Source organism: Spodoptera frugiperda, chromosome 18 (genome assembly GCF_023101765.2).
Source record: "Spodoptera frugiperda isolate SF20-4 chromosome 18, AGI-APGP_CSIRO_Sfru_2.0, whole genome shotgun sequence".
In the NCBI taxonomy this organism is placed as follows: Eukaryota; Metazoa; Arthropoda; class Insecta; order Lepidoptera; family Noctuidae; genus Spodoptera; species Spodoptera frugiperda.
The window spans coordinates 7,745,472-7,762,092 of record NC_064229.1 but is presented as its reverse complement, the minus strand read 5'-3'; the positions used below and the strand labels follow the sequence as shown (position 1 = coordinate 7,762,092).

The 16,621-nt window shown below is 44.7% G+C and overlaps 1 protein-coding gene across 1 annotated transcript in view; it reads left to right on the top strand.

The window, feature by feature from the left end:
* LOC118278078 (neurogenic locus protein delta) overlaps positions 1 to 15,984 on the top strand; it is a 34,164-nt gene extending 18,180 nt beyond the window's left edge. The window contains 6 exon segments of the mRNA XM_035597145.2: positions 1,249 to 1,309; positions 6,968 to 7,225; positions 11,906 to 11,966; positions 12,130 to 13,254; positions 13,256 to 13,486; positions 13,647 to 15,984. Coding sequence (XP_035453038.2) covers positions 1,249 to 1,309; positions 6,968 to 7,225; positions 11,906 to 11,966; positions 12,130 to 13,254; positions 13,256 to 13,486; positions 13,647 to 13,740 — 1,830 coding nt within the window. The 3' untranslated portion in view covers positions 13,741 to 15,984.
* Positions 15,985 to 16,621: the final 637 nt, after the last annotated feature.

The window sequence follows — 16,621 nt, the reverse complement described above, 5'->3', positions numbered from 1 at the left end:
TAGTCTATAGTCTAGCTTTCATCGCGGTGCTTCAGCAAAGACCGTTTTATTTCAATCTTTTGCCTTTCTCAGCTTTGTTTGTTGAATGCTAACAGTTCCAAATCGCCCCTCTATCATATTTACTAATATCGAATATCATTGCTACAAAGTTGTCCGAGTGATACGTGAACACGGTACAAGTTAAGACGCTTTGAATTCGATCTGTGTGTCATAGAAGTGGGTCGCGTTTCCACTCACCTTCAATGTTTCAACTTTTATTACGACTACGTTTTATTTGTCCGTTGCAACGTATTAATCTGCAATAACCAGTTGTATTTTCGTTTCAATATTTAACCGAAAATTGTTCATCGATAACTCGCATCCGTAGCGTAATTAAACAGCGATTAGAGAAGCAAAGGTCGGGAACACGAGCCGGCGCGCGGCCGACCATCGCCGGGATCGAGTGGTCGACGGCGACCGGTTCCGACCACGGTGGGAGAAATTTCATAAACCGACACTACGTACATTTTTGCATGAACGGAACTTGACAAAAAATCCATTGATAAGTTCCGTCGCAGGCGCCCCAAAGCTGTTGACATGTAGCGTTATCAAGTTTTTAATCGATTTTCGACTGCCGTTTCGCCTCGTTGTGTAAACATGGACTAATGTCAATAGCTCGATATCAGATACGCACTCGTTCGTATTTTTTATAGGTGCACGTTGGCCGCGGGATCATTCCATGTAGACAGTGGGTACTCGTTAGCGGAGCGAGCCAGCGTCATTGGCTTGTTGCGTTTGTATTATTTTTAGCATGATATTGAAACAATTTCGCTACCATCTGCTCCCGGGTTCACCTGTCTATCATGTTGTTAATTTACACTCGTCGGCTATTAACATTGTCGTAAAGTAAAGGAAATATTTGAAATTCTCAACTGCCGCGCCCATGTTTAAAGGTCTTGTTTCTCCGAGATGATGGTACCTGTACCTATGGCGATAATTTTGGTAGGGTTTGCGGACGCGTGATTCAGTAAACGATGCGGTTGCTACATTGTGTAGGGATAAATAAAAGTGTGAACATGAAGGAAATGAAGTAACGTGAAAGTTTTGAAAAGGACAGGTGGAATGGAATTGTTAACGCCATATTGAACGGGAGAATTGTCATTACATTTGGAGTTTCACTTCCTTTATCGAGCACTTGTAGATATTTTGATGCTTATCTTGTCAGCGTGTTTGTAATGCAATAATATGACATGCTCCTTTATGTTGCAGGGCACATTCACGCTTATTGTGGAAGCTTGGCACGACACCAATGAGACGTCGAGATCTGATGGTAAGTCCTGTTCTCCTTATAATACGATTATGATAAAAAGGGTCATGAAAATCTTCGTCCGCCTTGTAAAATTCAAATCACGTCGTCACGACTCACTCACATTCAGGTTTCTCTGTAATTCTGGGTGTTTATCGTGCATTTAACGGACTGTATGTATATTTGAATGCTCATATTATCATATCGTGGAAGACAAAAATGTTCCCATGGTGTAGACGATTGGTGTTCAAAGCACGCGGCGATGCGCGTGATTCGCTTCGCAATGCGCGCGCTATTCTAATAAACTCAGCCTTCTGTAGGACGAAAATTTAGTAGAAATGTTCTAATGTATTCCGATGGCCGTTGACCGGCAGCTAGACGTCGCACTGCGAGCATTACTTAAGGAATATAGGCAAATTGGTTACCTACTTTGTTTAAACAGCCTTTTGTATGAAAACATTCGGTTTTGACACGCCATCTTAGCCACAAAGTCGCGTTTAAGTCATGCCATGTGCTCGAATATAATTTTAGATCGTTATCATTTATAATAATCGATTGGGTAAGTTTTGCTCGTTCCGTTTGATATCACGAGAAGCCTAAACGCCCAATAAAGAATCGACAGTTTATGTCTTACATGCGACGTGGCGTGACCGAAAAAACGATTCCGAATGAATTGTAACCGGCCGGGTCGTAAATACATCATCGTGATAATACGGCGCGTGCATCGCTACGTCGCGCCGCGCCACACAACTCCTGCCTGCCACATCGCTACACGAGAAACAAAACACTCCTCAGTGTTTTGATGCCGGCCGAAACAAAAACGAACGCGCCCAATTCGATTTTCAAAATTATTAAAATGGCGGACGCGAAAACTGACCAGCGACGCCCATTTGTTAATTAGATTTTCATACCGCGCTGCACTCTGACCGACATAATTACTACTCCTGACCGACTAACAAAAAACTCCGGTGATTTACTTAGGAGATTTAGAGATACGGTGAGGTGTGTCTACGGGCCGGTTTACCGAAAATCATTAGCGTCCGAAGTGGATAGCTTAGAGGACGGGTATATTTTTAATACGGCTCGGGAGCGATGGGCGGCGCCGCTTCACTACCGAGAAATGTTACCAACAGAAATCTAATCAAGCATAATAACAGGTTACACGCACGCCGTTTGTGTTCACTCACTATCGACTCACCGGGCTAATGCTTAATTAAATCACATTCGGTTTTTTATCTAATACCCAAATTGAACAGCTGCATTGACTTAGAAAGCGACCGTTGTAGCTAATTCATTGTCGCGACCCTCGGTGCATTGAATCTTTATGCAGAAGACACGAAGAATGGCGACCCACGCGTCTAAGAATCCAATATATCATAGATAAACACGCGGCGCATTGAGCGCACACAGCGGCGAATAAAGAGATTCTTGTGCTAAACAAATAAGTACACAACAATGGTCGCTGGCAATCCTGATGTTGTCGCTCGGCTCCTTCACCGAAATCTTTTGTGTAGCGCCCGAGGCAGGCCCGCCGCACCTGGTCGCAGTAACGGGCCGCCGCGCGTATTGTTTACTTACTCGATGCTAAAAAATACACCTCCGAGGGAAGTCAGGGAATTTTTTAGTTTACACTTCATCTTTCGTCGTCGTAGGGCTTGAACATGATAAAAAATATCAGGAAGACGCTCCGGAAGGTTCGATTTATGATGTAGCAGGCGCGGTGGCTCTCAGGAAGCGCTGTCGACAGATGCTCGGCACATGCTCTCGGATAATAGGTGGGCACACTCCTAATGTCTCGTCCTGCGCTCTTGTTTACACTACCGCCGTGTCGGCCGCGCTGTTTACGATTATTGCACTACTTAGTTTTACTAGCCCATATAGGCGAAATTGAGAAAAAGAGCGTGTGAAATGTATCGATAAGAGATTCGTAGAGGCAATTACTGGCGCGGGCCGGTGAGCCGCCCCGGGCCCGGCTACCGGTCGCCGGCTGACATTACACGACCGAGATGCGATTATCGATACAGTTATGTTGTGACGGCTGCTTATCTCGCTATCCGGCCGTGCATTATTAGTCAATTCATTACTGCAGCGGGTGGCGCGGCCCGTGCGCGGTTCCCAGGACTCTCGCGTCGCCGCTATGATTACTTGCCTCGTTAATTGGCTTTCACGAAGGTTAAGCACCACGTCAACCGTCTGGAAATGTAAGGACTACATTGCGCAATCCTCGCATTCATGGAATCCTCCGCGCGGAACGAAACTGTCCGTATCTTCTCACTGAACAATGGCAACTTTAAATTGCGATCCGTTCTTCATGTCTTTACGCGAAACCTCTTTAAATAACATTGAGAAACTTTTAATTTGGCTTCTCGACGCTCTTGAAGTTTGAGTGGATGAGTTATTTATCGAGTGCAAGAGGCGACGTCGCCGAGACGCACTTCTCGTAACGAAATATTCTTCGAGTGTTAGAAGTGGACAGTTTTATAAACAAAAGTGGCGCGTCGTTTGTGTAGACAGGCCCATTGATGAGATGTAGTTTCCCACAGCGGCGGGCGGCGGGCGCGCGGCCGTACGACCGGCCCGGGCAGGTGTCCGAATCGAGACGAGTGGAAATCGACACATCGTTTAATGATGTGGGCCTCACCTGCGGAAAACGGTCGTCGAACCTTCGCGCGTCAACACCGCTCGACGTCGCGGTTTCGATTTCGTTGGAAACCTCCCACTGGTAGCTAATTAGACCGCTCGCGGTTCAGGCGCGCTAGGTGCTGCTAGCAGGCTGGCTACATATACATGTAATGAGTAGTCCACGTCCGGTGGCCTCATTATCGATCAATCGATCACATCAGCGGAAGCGTCGCGTGATCGCGCATCCCCCGCGCTTCCCCAAAATCGCGTTTTGAAACATCCCAAATCGCTCGCGTCCGCCTCCGATAGCGCAGCCGACTCAAATTATCGGTTATTTCGCTTTCTTTTGTTTTTGTTTATTGGCGTTTGCCGTTCGGATAAATTTTCGTTTTATTTGTAGTGACCTCTGGGCCATAATTACACGTTATCTGGCGCACCGGCGGCGGGCACGTACCGATGCTGCCTCGTCCTTCTTTAAATGTGTTATTTATTTGTGAATTGGAATTACATTAATAGATCCGATAGTGGGGTACACCTTCATTTAATATCGTTACGCCGTTGAATTAGGATGATGTCTGTAATTTGTTCGGTTGTTTCTGGAGAACCGAACTCCGGCGACTCGAATAGAACACAAAAACGTTGTACCGACGCAATTTTCCTACAAATTGCCTGCCGACTCGAATCTTGTAGGGTTGGTAAGGGGACCTAATTATGTTCTTTATAAGTATCCAATTTGTTCGAAAAGCTTGGATAGTTTTGTTTTTGTTTGGGTGCAGTATGAAGTATGGACGCGGGTTATTGTTGCGGTTGTAGGTCTCCGGACAGCCCTGCTGCACCGGGGGCTGGGTGCACGGTTGCCATAATTCTCGTGCGCACATTGGAGGTAAATTGCAAGCGGTCGGCGCGCAGTTCCCACACATCACTTTTCTAATTTCCTCCGAACTGCATACACTTGCTTTCATAATTTCTTTGTCCATTTAAGCGCAGAACACACAGCAGTTATCGTTAGAATTAAAGTTTTACTCACGCTCTCCACGTATTGGATTCGAAACTATAAAATTGATGAGTGTTGAATAGAATAAACTTCATAATATTTAATCGGAATGAAAGACCCGATCGAAATAAATTGATAGCTCTCGTCTGATTGTATTTTCGTTAGGTACACAACCGGCGTAGCATACGCGTTTTATCTTCTAGATTTATTGTACAGATACGATCTTTGTAAGCCTACACGGGACCGGTAAATCGTGTGCGCTATGCTTTATACTAGCGATGTCGACGCAATAATCGTTTCCATGATATTTATATGAAAATTGAATTTGTATTCTTTGCGCCATATTTGCCAAGCAAATGTCGTGACAACGTCCAATGTCATTACGATATTCCGCGACTTGAAAGTTTGTAAGAAAAGTTTTTATTTTTGATTTGTTTATACTTGCCGTGGTGCACTGGATGTCTGGATAATGTGGGTCTGATGTAATTTATGTGTGGTAGGTGACGAGCGACGGTTATATCGGGATGTGTTCCAATGTCAACACGCGGCCGTTAGGATGTGTTTGGAGTGTTCCATTACATTTAGCATCATGGAGTGTTCCTGAAAACAATCCACATACCACAGCGCTTACGTGCGCATCCGCGTACATAGCAAGGACTGCACACAAGGATGTGTCAGTGACCTGTGACCTGCTTTCCTATATTAATACGCGCTGCACTCCGCTCTAAGCTCGCTGCACATCACCGATACCTGCATCTCTCGCGTTGCCATCGGAGAAGTTCCTCGCGTCGAAACAAAAGGAACACTTCCACGCCATACGCCACGAAATTAGTCGGGATCGAACGTTTTTATATACCTTTTAATTTTATTTCGCGTCTGGTTTAATTTTATCTGCTGTCGGGATTACCGGCTTAGGAATGTACCCATCGAAGCAACAAGACTAAAAAGTGGCCATACACGACGAGAAATAAATAAAGGTAGAAACTGGTCGACGCTGAGATTTCTTAGCTAGGGCTGCCGCGTTAACTGTCCAAACTAGGACGGACGGCTCACAAAAAATGTTTTCTCACCACGATGACTCGTGTTTATTCCTTGTATAGAACTTTAATTTGATAGTCCCAAATTGTTTCGGGGTTTGTGTTTGAACGTTTTGTATTTTTTCCCACCTATTTCGAAATTACTAAATTAAATAAGTTGGTGGATTTTCTGTTCGGTCGCCTTTGTTTTGTTTTCGTAATGAGAGCAATAATGGCAGCCCTACCGCGGAGTCAGCACTTACGTGGTTTGATGAATGGAGTGGCAGTTTTTCAAATCAATGCTGGGTAGTTTTCACAGACCGCTTTTTGCTGGCCACTTATGTAATGTTAGCCTGGCTCGCTCGCAGTCGTCCAGCTACTTTTTCTAACTTAAACGTTGTACTTATGTGTGGTTTACAAGTAATATGTTACATAAAGAATGTAGTTAAAACTATTAATCAATCACACCGGCGCCGGCGACGAATCAAAACAGTGAATCACGCTTGGGAACAATGAAATCTCACGGTCGAATGCGGGCTTCAAACGCTCTACGTTAACAGGTCAATTTACTTCTGTAACCCTTTCCCACGGTGATAAACAAATATTTGTGTCTTTGCCCGTACTTTTATTAATTAAAATTGTCCCGTTAATTTTGGAGCAGATGTAGCAAATTGGGAAACAAGTTTTATTTGCACATTGCACCTGCGCGGTGGCTCCCGAAAATGTAGTCTGCCGATATTCCGCACCTTTAAACTTTAAAATTCATAGACTAGACTGACGGATTCCTGGCATAGTGAAGCGCGATCGTTTGTTTCAATTATTCATAAAGAGGTCTAATAGGCTGGCCCACCTGATGCCATGCTATTAACGAGCTACTGCAACTGCTGATTTTTTGCTGCGCCCTGTGACGTCATTATGACAGTCGTTAGCAATGCTAGGTCGTGTTAGTTGCATGTAAACAGCTAGCTTACGTTAAAGTTCAATATTAACGTCCCATGCTAGAACTAGAATTTTTTTCCAAAATATTTATTTGTTTGTTCATAATTCCAGATACCCTGATCGCGCGAATGACGAAACAGAGCGTTGCGGATGTGGGGGGTCCATGGATAGAAGAAGAACAACGGTGGGGTGGAGCCGGCTCTGCTCACCTGAAGTTGTCGTACAGGGTGACATGTGCTGCTCATTACTACGGCGCAGGCTGCGAGGTGCTGTGCAGGCCCAGAGATGATGCCTTCGGACATTACACCTGTTCGCCATCAGGAGGCATCGTCTGCAAGGCTGGCTGGACCGGAGACTATTGCTCGAAACGTAAGTACCATTATATACTCTCTATCCATAACAATAAGATCTCAAATCGCCAGCATGGTACCCATTAGGGACCATACTCACATTGTTATTGTAAGTGCTTAACTACCATTCGAATGCAACCGCCCATTATGGCATGTATAAAAATCAATAGCCACAAATCTTAAGTCATTGTGTTCATTGACAAAGAAAAGTAATTCGAATGTGTCCGTCGTACGTCTATTGTATACGAACTTTACCTGACAGATATCCAATCGAGCTAGTTTCGTGTGTAAACATGCCTAGTAACACAAATACGAACAATAAACTAAAAATATACTTCACTACATCGATAAAAATAGTTGAAAACGAAATAGATTAGTAGGTAGGCCTAATTCCGTGCCAACCTGAATTTCGTGAGAAATCAGGCTGATTCACCTCTTCTAAATAAATAACCTTGATTATTGTAAATTAAAGAGAAATTCGCTGCTCCGTCACGCATGGTGTCCTAAATTTCCGATATCCCAGTTTATTATATAGAACGACCCACAATTCACTCTTCCTCATTAAAGTAACGACAATTTTTAGCCTGACATCCTCTCATAAACATTATAATTGTGGCCGCCATAGGAACGTTATAATGATGTAACATGAAAATGTGACACACCCTGTTTTTTGTAAAATAAAAAAAAACTAAAGTACAAGACGACGTCCGCACGATATAAAATGTCAAGGAACATTGTAATTGACATAATTAGCGATCTTACTGGAAGGAAATCTGTTTTCTTTAATTATACATATTTAAAGCTCCGTGTGTTAACTTACGTATTGTAAAAAAGACAAATTAAACTTTAAAAGTACATCCTTTAAACCAAACGACGTGGAATTCAACCAATATTAACTTAAATGTCGTTAATTTAACTATGTTGGTTTAGTACGAACCTCTTTAAATAAACATAACCTATAAGCCATTAAATTCTCAATAAGGCGGGAAATGTTGGTATTCTCTAATGTCAGTTTTGACAGCTGTCAGCGACCTCCTTGTATGTGCGCTTTTTTTTTTTGTTTTTTTTTAATACCAGCATGCGAATAGTAATGGCACTAATTATCTCGAAGCTCCGAAGTCGTAAATCGTATTTTTAATTAGTCCCATATTATTATTAGGGTATTCAAATTATTTATAAGGTTGTATTCACTTCCCGTGCCATCGGCCGGCCTCCGCGCAAACGACTCATAATTTTAATCGCATATTTTTTGTGTTAAGTCTCGATGTTATAAAATAGCTGATTATGAAGCATAGTTTCATAGCAATTACATGCGGGCATTATCTTATTTAATGTTGAAAATTTTCTACGTAAACAATAATTCATAACATAAATTTATTTATGTGTGTAATTGTTGAGATATTTTCTGACGTACGTACCTACATACGAAATTAATTTCCTGTATTTAATTAATTTCCTTCGTAATGGCACATTAAAACTTCTAGCTAACTACTAATTAGCGTTTCGATTTGATTTTTTATTATTTTCCGACATTATTCACAATGGAATTGTTAAATCAAATGTAACTACCCATTCATGAGATGTGAAAAACCTCATTCAAAAATATTTCTAGATTCATTGTCTTTTTTTTCTGTAAATTCGCATTGAGAAAAACTAACTGACTGATACTAATTACATTCTTCATCTTAAATTGCGAATATCAAAGTATTCATTACGGAGATTTAGTTTTATCTGTATTTACATCAAGATAATGGCTACTTGGGCAGTTAATGTCAAACCAGACTGCCGCTTAACGACGCTGTAATTTTCTAATTGATTGAAATGACAAGTGACGTTATTTATTTCCAATAGTGGAATAGCCCCAGCATGCTACATAGCGGTGTGGCGGTGTGTCGCGGTATTAATATAATCTCTGCCATAGTATATCGGCAGCGTGTGACCGTCCTCGCGGCGCACTGTTTGCGTTCCATCGCATGATGCGTTTGTAAACAAAAGCAACGGACGCACCGCTCACTGGCAATCAATGTCCGCTCGCTTTTACCTGTCGATCTTAGCATTTCTAATAAAATACTAAGATCACGTCATTACGACGTCCTGCCGTATGTTAAGCACATAGCGAGTCGTATTGTGAAACAAAGCTGTGCGTCTTGGCGAGATGCATTGTGGCCGGGCGGCGGGCGGATGTCGCGTCGCAATCTCGGCAGCCCCACCTGCCGCCGCGTTCCCACACTCCGGCGCCGCAAAAAACGCGCCAGACAGAGACGCAGCGCCCCGCTCTCTGTAGCGCGCCGTCCCGCTCCCGCGCCAGGGCTGTGCCCGCCTGACACAGCCTCCACGCGACTCCATAACCGCGAAATCACAATTTTCTGGAAAAAGTAAACAGACGACAACCCGGCACGATCGACATCTGAATCATCCCAAATCAGTGACAACAAAAAATAAAATTTTATATGGAACGTGTGAAAGGAACAATATCGCGAACGTAAACGATCGTATGTTACACAAATGCATGGCAATAAAAGTCTCGGCAACCCTATCAGCGGAGTTTGTATCGGCGATTACGAAAATGTAAAAGCGAGAGAAGCGGCCATAATGTAATGAAAACAACGCAGTAGGTTCGCGCACGCACACAGCCCCGCGCTCGCGGGCCGCTACACAGATGCCACGAACCGGGTCAAAAACACCTTTAAACGAGAACTGAACACCAATCGAAATAAACTCTGTACTTGACCGTGTCACGAAAGCTGGCTCACATCTGCCGAACGGTATCTTGCCTTCTGGGAAAGCTTAACAATCCCGAAATCTTATTTGCATGTCCCGGCTGCATTATCCGCCGTCCAGCTCTCCTGCTTAATGATAGGGTAAATATCGCGAGAGGAGCCTTTATGGCCGCTTCATTTTGCCTAATTATTAACGAGAGTAAAGTTCTCACGAATATTACCTTCTGTGTAGTATTGCGAATCCCACGCGCACCTAATTTCCGTTTGGGATAGGAGCAGATGTAGGGATCAGTTAAATATTTGCGGAACACGTGTGGGAAGTGTCAGGGCCGCCGTTGTCGTTTTTGTTGTCCTACCTGTCCTCGGCGAAGGCCGGGGCTCCGGCTGAGACCTTGGTCGCAGTGCGGCGCACGCTAGCCTTTCATTAGAAATCGATACTATTCATGTCCATCGATAATAATTAATAGGTCTGCAGGAGCGCGCCGTAACATCCTCCCCGCGGCTTCTTCGTGCCCACTTACGATCTAAATTGGTTTTGGAGTGTAATTTTTACTACCGTTTTACCTTAGTTCGAGGGTCAAGATAAGTTCGAGTGGCTCTGGAGTAGCACGGCGCATGCACGGCGCACAAACACCGGCACTCGAGCGCTTTGATCTGCTCTGGCGGAGCGAGCGCGGCGCCCGACTTACTTTTTCTTCGTCTCTTATGTTCCTCATAAAGTTTTATTAATAATTCATTGTAATGGCCCACGGGAGGTCATGAGAAGCGATTGTTTCAAATAACATTTTATATTTATTTGCGAAAGTGTGAAACGCACGTGAAAGCAGCTTATATTTGAATTTTCTCAACAGTTAAAACATTCATTGCAGCAATGATAATAGAAATAACCGCGTGAGTGAGCTAAATAATTCGCCGGAGTGCGGCTTAAGCCGATTTGCGCTCTCGGAGCAAGTTTGGGGGCTTTATGCTCGCTCGGCTGTGTTTAAACCTATAATAGAGTCTAGGGAGTGCGGCGCGGAGGCTAATCTCCTTTATGCAGCTCCCGACCGGCTCTAAGCTCACAAAATAGCTCCCCGACTCCGCGGCGGAGTCGGAGCTTCGCTGAAATTGCTTCCTCGTCCAATTTAGAACCGGAATAAGCCAGTCCACATTTGCATTTGGATAGGGAATGAAAGTTATGACCAAGATGGCGTCTAGTATTTTTCTAGCGAGTTAGGGGAATAGTAACGGTCGAGCGACGGTTAGGCTCCCCGCGCTATCTGCCCCCCTTTGTATTCGCTCCGATAACTTGCCCATGCGCACCCGACCGATACGACTCGCACCGCACTTCTTATTTCAAAACAATTTTTCTTAACATCAGCGATACATTACCGTTTTAGTTTTTACAAAATAGATGTTTGACATGTCCATGCGGCAATGGACTCGTTCATCGGAAATAAAACGAGGACACTGAACGTGTTCCGCAAATTGGAAACAGGGTAAAGTTCGACGTGTAAACATCGTTCAGCTACACACGAAGCTAATGATGTAAATATATACAGTCGACAAGCAGAACTTTCTGGAATATTAGTCTCGTATTATAATTAGAAATCCCTGAAGACATGGCCCCCGACGTGACTAAAGTGCTGTTGCACGCGAAATTAAAGTGAAAATTTTAATTTAATGCAGGTTATAAAGTTCAAAGAGGATTTCGTTGTAGTCGCGAGTTGGTGCGAGTGAAGATAAATAGTGTGTGCGCGCGACCTCGCCCCCGGCCGGGACGCTAACGAACCTCTCTCTTTGTTGCACTCGCCGTGTCCTTTACAGCGAAACGGCGCACAGATTCCAACGTTAATGTGAGATACCGCGCGGGAATCGAATATCCTCCCGATGATTAAACGCTGCTGCTTCCTCTACAATTAAAGAAGTCCATTAGCGCGCTGGCTCCATCGTGAGTGCTTTGTCTTTGTGACGCTAACGAATGTATTGTTTTGTTGCAGCGCGGTGCTTGCCCGGCTGCGACGCGGAGCACGGCCACTGCCTCAAGCCCGACGAATGCATGTGAGTATCCACTTCACACCTTTGTGCTAAACGCGCACGTTACCTCCCTCCGTGTCTAAATCATTCATCCTCCTCATTGTTCCCTGCGAGAAGAAAGACATGCTTTTTGTCGCTTGTTATCACGTCCCATTGTGTACTAACGAATGTTGTCGTTTAATTCCAGCTGTCATTCGGGCTGGGTGGGCGAGCTGTGCGACCAGTGCGAGCGACACCCGGGCTGCGTGCACGGCACCTGCCTGCGGCCCTGGGACTGCAACTGCGAGGAGGGCTGGGGCGGGCTGTTCTGCAACCAGGACCTCAACTACTGCACCAACCACCGGCCCTGCCGCAACGGCGGCACCTGCCACAACACCGGCCAGGGCAGCTACACCTGCATGTGCCCGCCCGAGTACACCGGGCCCGACTGCGAGAAGTCGCTGCACTCGTGCGCCGTGCGGCCCTGCCTCAACGGGGGCGCCTGCGTGCCCGACGAGGGCGGCGAGCTGGCGTGCGCCTGCCCGCAGGGGTACGAGGGCGCGCGCTGCGAGACCCGGCGCCTCACGTGCGCGGACCGGCCCTGTCGCAACGGCGGCGTGTGCGAGCCGCGCGGCGCTGGCTACGTGTGCGAGTGTCCCGTTGGCTACGCTGGCACGGACTGTGCGCTCGAGGCAGACCCGTGTGCTGCGGGGCCCTGTCGCAACGGGGCCACCTGCTCGCGCGCTGGCGACGGCTTCAAGTGCACCTGCCGCGCTGGCTTCCGCGGAAATCGCTGTGAGATCGACATCGACGACTGCGCGGGTATCATGTGTGAACACGGCGGCACCTGCGTCGACCTCGTTAACGGACAACGCTGCCAGTGCGCACCCGGCTTCGTGGGCTCGCGCTGCGAGACCAGAGTGGACCTATGCCTCGCTAAACCCTGCGCGAACGGTGGAGAATGTAAGATCCTCGACAACGACTACCAGTGTCGGTGTAGACCCGGCTTCGCTGGCAAAGACTGCAGCATCGACATCGACGAGTGCTCATCTTCACCGTGTCGGAACGGAGGCACCTGTAGGGACCGAGTGGACGGCTACCACTGCTCGTGTCCTCCGGGCTGGGGCGGTAAGTCGTGCACCGTGTCGCTGGCGGAGCTCGTGTCTAAGCAAGCGGGGGGACACCTGCGGCGGGTGGGGGACGAGGGGGGCGAGGAGGCGCTGTCGGGGCAGCAGGTGGCGTGGATCGCGTCCGTGACGGCCGCCGTGCCGCTGGCGGCGCTGGCCGCCGTGCTGGCCATCGTGTGCCTGCGCCGGCGCCGCGCGCGCGCTGCGGGCGGCCGACGCGGAGGCGCGCGCGCAGAACGCGGCCAACGCGGGCGGACACGTCATCCGTAACACGTGGGGCAAGTGCGACGCGCCGGCGCCGGAGTGCCAGAACGCGCACAACGCGGCGGCCGAGGAGTGCAAGCGCAAGACTCTCAACACAGAGAGCGCGCGCCTGCTGGCCGCGCTGGACCCGCGGCTGTCGCGGCTCTCCGCGGACTCCGCCTACTGCGCTAATAGGTCAGTATCACAACTTATTGTGACACTACAAGTCTCTCAGCATATTTAATAGTACTCGAAACTTTTTAAAGTTCTTAGACATCTCTAGCTACTTAATTAAATGTTTATTTAATTGGTATATTCGGCAATATGTCTAACTTGAGTTTTTCTATTGTTGCAGCGATACGTCGCTAGTGAAGCGAGCGCTAGAAGGCGGAGGGGTGTACGTATTAGACGACCATTGCTTGCCGCCGACGTACGCGACACAAGTGTAGTGATACTAAATGCGTCAATGGACAACACTAACTTATTTATTCACAACGGACGCTCGTGCGAAACAGGCTGTGCGCCGCGTGTAAATATAGCGTAAAGTGTAAAGTGACCCTGTATAAACGTCTAGTTATAAGCGTTCCGAAGTATTTATTTAAGAGAGCGATTCGTACGCCCCTGTAAATAGTATTGGCGGGACGGATCGCGTTTTTTCCGCCCCTGATCGGCGAGCGTCGTGGCGACAGTGGCGCCGCCAAGCGTCGAGCGGCCGCCGCGAGGACCGCGCGAGCCGAGGGGCCGGTGGACTTGTCCACGTCGCGATCTCTGTACACTTGGCCCGAGGACATTTTGGCAACAGTTTAAATGGTTCATCAAAAATTAGAAAGCGTAAACATTTTTGTATAAAGTCTAGATCCTCTTAATTTTTATATATAGTCCTTTTGCTGGTTTGAACTGTTTACAAAATGTTCGAGTCCCAAGTATAGGTAACGTGTGCTGCGTCCCGTAGCTCGGTCCGCTGCGCGACGCCGCATCGTGGCGCGGCACCGCGCTGCACTGCGGCAGGTGTCGCACACGAACACAACACACCACTAACACTATCCCTCTAGACTCGCACCAGTATAGAAGCCAAACCGTGCGTAAAATAAGATTAGACTAATTTATAAAAAATAACGCGAATGATGCGTTCATCAGTTTTACATTGATTTATATTTTGTGATTGACTAATTGTTGTCATTTGTTCCTATGATTATGATAGTGAATTACTCCACACAAAAAAATCTTGTTCAGGTTTTCTTGAAAATCGACGTAGATTTTTTCCTTTCCCTCGTAACTTCTGTACTCGGGCTGTAGTTCAGTTAGCACGATAATGTAACGTTCCTGAGACTGTGAGCGCCATTTCTACGAGCTGTATGCGCGCATGCAGCTCGTACGAGTCGCGGTCGCACCACACAAATGTTCACGCACGTAATTAGTCCATAGGTTAACATTAACTTCAGTACTTATAGAAACAAATTGTCGAAACCTAAGTCATTGTGTATAAAAACGTAAGTTTTAGTTTTGTAAGTATATTCTCCATTACTTATAAGAGTACTGAGACAATATAAAATGTGTCATTAGGCAACATAGGACAGGATACTCTGCTTGTTTTAACTTATTTATTTGAATAGGTACAGTTCTCGATATGTTGTGTTTGTGGCTCGGCGCTCGAGCGGCCACACACGCCGGCAGACTGTGTGGACGCTCGACCGCGAGCCGTTTATGAAATAATTTATGTTAAATTACAATTTTATAAAGTCCGTGTAGATATATGCGGTAAGTGATAGGTTATATCACCTCTTATGTTGCCTTTTGTACTCGAACGTAGATTAAAAAGGTTAAATCGACAAAATTGTAAAAATATGAATAGACTGATGATCAATAATAATTCTCTTGTATTTAATTTTTTAAGATGACAAATAAGTTTAAATTATGAGGAAATAATGAACATCCGAATGTACTAAAAATATAATCATAATTTTTGTACTTAATTGATCACAGTGAACCTTTCATTTTTCTTTTTGAGAATTTCGTTATGATATTGTAATTCAAAATTATGATTTCCATTCCGAACAATAAAATGACAGTATTTTTAATTTATTTATTACAACCGTATCATTATAATTATTGTGAATTTCTTTAATTTTATGAACAAAATCATTGTTTAATTATTTTTTGAGCTTAAGTTTACAATTGACTGATGTAAATTGACTTATATATGATATTTTGGACACATTTTAATAAATCATGAATGTATTTGTGGCTGTATGTGTGAGTATACTGAAAGATAAAATTTCAAATCATTCCATTTCTTAGCTAAGTAGCCTTATCTATAAATCTTAATGTTTAATTTCGCTATTTTCTTATAATTGTTTATTTTGCATGTGAAACCAGTGATTATCTTAATTGTTCTATGTTTCGTCCGTGTGGACAAAGTACAATTATCTGTTATCTATCTTAGTATAATAATGTTACCTTTTGGTATATTCACATAGATGTTTCAAAAGAAAAATGAAAGAAATCTTCATGTGACACAAAACTGTAACCAATAATTCCATAAATAGATTCTAACAGAATAAAAGTCATATTGTATTGCTAATGCGGTGATAAATTTGCCAGCGAGTGTTTGTGACGAAGTGTAATTATTGCAGTGGATGCAAACGAGAAATAAAATGTTAATAATAAACAATTGTTTACAAAAAATTAAAAAACGTCATTTTATTTTTATCACATTCAACAACCCCAAATTGATTAAAACATCACGCTTCAATTCCAAGAAGTTTAAAATACTTAGAAATGCTCATAGGTTGGGCAACAAAGTAAAAAAATAATAACGTACCTAGTTACGTACATTTTTATATTACTAAAGTATACGGTATGGAGACCACTCATATGACTTAAACCACAAGTATTACTAGTCCACAGAATCATACAACTAAATATATCAACGAAAACCGAAAATTAAAAAAATCTAACTAATAATTAAATTAATCAAGTATTAAATTCTGTATGAACGGCTCCATGTTCCTTGATCACAGAAGAGCTGTAATGTTATAGGTTGGCTAGAAATGTTACGGACATGTGGCGCAGCTGTTGCATTACCGTATTTGTAAAGAGTGTTCAAATTAACTTACAGAAAAAAATGCACTATTTGGCTTACCTACTGATCATATTTCGCTCATTTTTCGTATGTCAGCCAAGACCACAAACCACAAATAATTTAAATCAAGAGGTTTCCCCATAGGGTATACAGTACTATGTATACAGATGATAATTAGCTGAATACAAACCATATTTGAGGAAATTTTGTATGGATGAATCATGTCCCAGTCCGCTGGAAACTCCGGC